At 38.9% G+C, this 5,777-nt stretch overlaps 1 protein-coding gene across 1 annotated transcript; it reads left to right on the top strand.

Annotated features, from left to right (window-relative positions):
* Window positions 1-2,696: 2,696 nt before the first annotated feature.
* On the top strand, window positions 2,697-3,280 carry LOC115229000 (eukaryotic initiation factor 4A-like). Its single transcript, XM_029799431.2, has 2 exons — window positions 2,697-2,716; window positions 2,773-3,280. Exons 1-2 carry the CDS (start codon window positions 2,708-2,710, stop codon window positions 3,166-3,168), a joined length of 405 nt encoding a protein of 134 aa, XP_029655291.2. The 5' UTR covers window positions 2,697-2,707; the 3' UTR covers window positions 3,169-3,280.
* Window positions 3,281-5,777: the final 2,497 nt, after the last annotated feature.

Raw genomic sequence — 5,777 nt, 5'->3', positions numbered from 1 at the left:
CCTGAACACCAACCTAGTCCACCAAACAAATCCAACCTGTATTATCTGAAGAGGATCTGCGACTCGGATATGACCTGCAATGTTGATTTCTCCACCCCCCACACCCAAAGTCGTCATTAATAATAGTAAAGTGATGTCTCGTTTGTGTCGGAATGTAGCGATGGCGATATGTCGGATGTTCGTGGAATTCATCATACCCAGGAGGCTCTTTATGTGTCAGCCAGGCCAACTAACCTTCAAAGGGAGCCGACGGCGTGTAGTCCGCCACGCGAGAAGATCTTCGATAATACCGTTTGAATATAAAAAATAAAATGCCACCAAAAATGATAAGTAAAGGTATATTTTCAATCAGATTGAAATGGCTATTAAACTTTGTTGTATATTCAATCTAATATAACACAATATATATACAGCACATGATCCAACAAGGACATATCCAGGCCGAGAAGAGCCCTCGCAGTTTACACTCAGTTCATCAAAAGAGCATCCCTTAGGAAGGCTGGCTTTACATTTCCACTAATTATTGACAATCAATATTTTTACTTTGATTGTGCCGTGTTTGTATCCTTTATTGTAGCACGTTATCAAAGAGGGCTCGTCACTGCACTCTGGAGGGCCTGATATGAGGTTGATCTGATTTATGGGGTATAGATTGTGACTTGAGGCATTGGAGCAGTTCTTCTACCGGTGGTCACACGATTCCAGAAGAATTGTAACTTATCGACATCAATTAACCGAACGTCAAAGGAAAGGGCTAATCTTAAAAATGATGTCATACTTTTGAGAGTGAACAAAATTAAAGAAAAAACAAAAATAATGACCATAACAAAAAGGAGAAAATCAGAACGTATACATTCCATTGTTATTAGAATTAGTTTAAGCAAACTTACTTTATTAAATAAATATAAAGGAAAAATGATACATTCCGTAGGGACATAAAGTTTTAATTCCAAACGTGTGACAAGCGAGACAATCTTCTGAACCATCCTAGTCCAGCCCCCTCTGTTATTGGCGAGAGCCCGTAGAGAATCTGGGGCATCACTTTTTTGTTAGTTCTTGTCAAATAAGTTGGGACCCTTCCTCAAAACTCCCGGAAGGTAAATATCGATCGTCCCCGATATTTACAAAGTATCCGTCCATTGCAAGATTAGCGGGAATGACTAGGCTTTTTCAAGATGTGCCCGAACAGTTCCCAGCAGCCTGCCACAATTTCTGCAATCAGTGGTGCAGCGTTATAGTGTTTGTAGTGATTGATTATTGATTTTATATACCCAGTCAAGTCAATGTAGAAGGCGCACTTCTTTGCGGTGAAAGGAATCTATGGTCTTCAGTTTAGTATCCGAACTCCCACATGTTGAGGAATTATAAAGTAGACAGGTTTCACAAAGGCGTCGTGGAGCCTTGATCTGAGTTGGCAATTTACAGGCCGGGCTTGGAGCCAAGCTTTGCATATTCTGCTATCTTCGAGTAGAGCCCCAAGTTTCTTGACATTCCTCAAAGTTTCAACAACTCATGTTTGTTGGTTTTATCTCAGTGAATTAAATTTTAGAAGTGTTGATTATGCGGAACCATTTATTAAGTGTCCTCTGAGAATTCTTTAGAAGATTGATTAGAGCATCTTTGTTATCTGAAGCCAAGTCAATATCGTCAAAATAGACAATTTCGGTGATGGAGCTATCGTAAAAGTTTTGAGATCTCTTAAAGGCGGCTTTCAGGTAGATGTCGACATTTGTTTCAAACCGCTTTGAAAAAGACGATTTAGCATGAACAGATAATTCTGTCTTTCCAAGCAGTAATCTTATAATGCTCACTTTGTTCTCATCCAGGAATCTTTTTAGGATAACAATAAGTAGGTCTCTATAAGTAAATCACGGCGGATACAATCCAGGTTTCCGATATGTTTGTCAGCAGCTGTATGGATGCTTATGGCCAAAGATTCCACTGCCTCTTGAATGTAGATACTATGGCCACAGATTCATGACACACAAGTATCTCTCTTTTTGTATTTACCGTTTCTGGAAATTCACCGACCGAATATCGGTACTACAAATAGATACCAGGTTCGGAAGGCTTTCCATTATTAATGTCTATGCCCCTCACAGTGGCAAGATTGCCAAAAACGTCGACAAACTTGATTCATTCTAAGAGGAGCTAGCCAAGAAACTCAATAGTCTAGACGACTCGTCCACAATAATTATTAAGGACAAACAGTTTATATTTCTGTGAGACATTCTCTTTATTCCTCTGTATTACGGCCTTCTATCACGCTGTACGACACCAAACCACATGATTGGAGAGGAAACGCAGCATGATTTGTGAAACTACACCTATCTACATCCAAATCAATTATATTCACTGTTGTCAAGCCGATAAGACTGCTTTATCTGACTTTCGATCATACAGGGGGGTGTCTGGCTGAGATTGATTATACATAGTTGTATAACCACCTCAAAAAAGCCATATGTTTCCCCAAAAGCGAAGACTCCCAACCGTTACCTTACGGAAAAACTGCTGCACTGGCCCACCAATACTCTATATATAGCTACTTTTCTCCATGGCAGCTGGTCTCTCCTCAAAAAATATATTAGAAGGATTTTTAAAATTATTAGGATTTACTTATATATAAACTTAAATGATTATATATATTTAATTAATATAATTTAAGCAATAAAATACTTCACGTTTTTATTACATTAGTTGTTTTGTTATGTCTCAGGTTGTTACATAATAAAAATTTTAAAAAATCAATATTTAATAATAATTAATATTCAGACCAATGAATTTGAAAATGCAGAAACCGAACTTATCTTTACAACCAGTAAAGACATCACAATATACGAGAATTTCCAAGACATGGGTCTCAAGATGGAAATTCTTCGAGGAATATTTTCATCAGGATTTGAGCGCCCCTCCCAAATTCAGCAACGTGCAATAGTCCCATGCTATAACGGAAGAGACTGTGTGATCCAAGCACAGTCGGGAACAGGAAAAACTGCTACTTTTTCAATTGCTGCAGTACAGCGAGTGTTTTGTGCGTATCAAGAGAACCCTGTTCACAAATGTCGAGCAATTGTCTTGTCTCCAACCAGAGAGTTGGCCACCCAGTCCTACAACGTTCTCGTAGACTTGTCAAAACACTGCCAGGTCCATCAACTTACACATTTTTAGTTATCCGTCAGAGCTCTGGTGGGAGGTCGGAATGTGAGGGACAACGTGACCGATGTCCGTGATGGAGTGGACATTGTGGTGGGGACTCCTGGGAGGGTTCTCCATTTGATTATTGAACATGTCCTTCGCTTGGATCATCTGCTCATGATTGTCCTTGATGAGGCCGATGAGATGCTTTCGAAGGGGTTTCGGGAGACAATGTGTGCGCTGATCGACAATATGCCAAAAAGTGGTCAGCTTGTCCTTGTTTCTGCGACTTTGCCGAATGAGGTTTTGGAATTGTCGGACAAGTTTTTGATAAATCCTTTCCGTATTTTGGTGAGTCGGACAGAGTTGACTCTCTCGGGGATTACGCAATATTATGTCAATGTTGCTAATCAGGTGGTTTATGTGAGTTTGATGGTTAGGAGAGTAAGATTGATGTCCTTAAGATGATATACAACAACGTGTCTATATCCAAAGCTGTCATATTTTGTAATAGTATCAACACTGTCAAATGTTTGTCCGAGTTGATGAGATCTCAGAAATACCCGGTGGAGTCTATGGTGATGATTTGTGGTTATGCTAGCACGGGCAATTGGACCAGGCAGAGAGAGATCGTGTCATTGGGGAGTTCCGGTCTGAGAACTGTCGCATTCTAATTTCGAGTGATTTGTTGTCGCGTGGGTTAGATTTGCAGCACGTGAATTTGGTCATTAACTATGATGTCCCCAACGACAGACAATCATATTTACACAGGTAATGGATTGTGTGTATTTGTTAAGGATTGGGAGAAGTGGACGGTATGGGAGAAAGGGGACTGCTATTAATTTTGTGTGTGAGAGTGATAAAAGAATGTTGAGTGACATTCAGACTCACTATGGTATTTCTATTTCTGAATTGCCGAACAGCGTCGAACTGTAATTTATTTAGTTTAATTTTCTTTTCTTTTGTTCTAATTAAATATTATGGCTATATTTATTCTTCCTTCTCTCCACTCATTTGCCATTTGCTTTCATGATGCAGTCACTTGAGTCCAAAATTTATTTTTGATTGAGACAATAGTAATATCCAATAAGAAGGGTTAGTCTCGTGGTTTCTCTAATCTGACTTGGATTTTTTATTGATAAATAATTGCTTTTTTCTATAGAATGCAATTATTTGTCATTATGTATCAACCACGAAATAGAACTTGGGTATTTTGTCATAATATCCTTTTTCTATTTAAATTAAACTTCCTTGTCCATAGAAAAATGAACGGTATACCAGAGTCTTTATATTCAAAGAATAGACTTTTGTCAAACTCAACTTAGAATAAAGCAATCTCTTTTCAAGTCTGTTAAAAGATAAGTGCTGCTGTTTGTTTGCAGGTTGAAGATATATTTGACATACGATTTTTATGAATCAAATTCTCCAGTCCAACAGTATAAAAATAGATATCTTTCATATCGGTAGAAGAAATGATAATGTCGCGATCCGAGATTTAAACCGAGCCAGCAGTGACCCCATAAGTGTCATAAATTGTGCTCAACGTGATATGTAAATGATAATTCACGTTAAAAATTACGTTAAACTAATGATTTATACCAGGATGTTTGTCAGTATTTCTCAAAATTCTCAGTCCTAAATTTTAAATTGATCGATGATGCAATAAAACACTTCAACAATTGCATAATCTCTGCAGACCGAAAATACATTCCCAAAGGATTCATCCGCGGGACAAAACACTTTTCACAAAGAAGATCATTGACCTCATAAAAGAGAGACGTGCAATAAAGAGGAATGGCGTTCGGGACTCCAACTTATTAACGGGATAATCACTGACCACATCCTACAAGACAAAAGCCAGGTGGAAAGAGTTTGTATCTAGACTGGATCATCCTACCAAGCCAACTGAATTTTGGGACGCATTGAAATCTATTTCTTCCGGACAGACCTTACATACTTCCACTCACGAATCTGTGATAAATAAACGCCTCAGCTCGAAGTCATTTCGGGAACAAGCGGATGACATTATGTCCCATTACAGCTCTATCTGTCAGATCAACATGGACAGATCAAATTGTGTACGTATATTGAATCACCCTCCGTCACCAAACGTCTCTCCGATCAAGATAGACTGGTTGGACATACGTGCTCTAATCTTGAATCCTAAGAATTCGTCGGCGAAAGGCCCATACGGAATATGCATTCATCATCTAAAAAACCTTGGACCGAATTGACTTCGAGCCATCACGGACATCTTTCAAACTTTATTGAACGTTGGATATGTCCCCATGTTATGGAAACAATGAAGTATAATCCCAGCACTCAAGCTGAACGAGGATCCTCGGGACCCAGGTTCTTTCTTGCCTATCTCTCTGCTTTGTGTCGCTTCAAAAGTTTTGGAGAGATTCATTTTGAAACACATATATTCGCAAATCAACCTGTCTAGATCCCAACATGGTTTCCCCCCATCTCATTCCACCTCTACGCACCTAACAAAACTAATGGAACTTCATTGCGGATGGTTTTAACAACAAAAACCACCACTTCGCACAATTCTGGCTTTGATCGACATTGCAAAAGCTTTCGACAAGACTTCCCGCCATCTACTTTAAAACAAGATTAAAGCGACGAGTATTCCTCCA

Source organism: Octopus sinensis, unplaced genomic scaffold, assembly GCF_006345805.1.
Source record: "Octopus sinensis unplaced genomic scaffold, ASM634580v1 Contig11546, whole genome shotgun sequence".
Lineage (NCBI taxonomy): Eukaryota > Metazoa > Mollusca > Cephalopoda > Octopoda > Octopodidae > Octopus > Octopus sinensis.
This window is presented reverse-complemented; position numbering and strand designations above follow the sequence as displayed.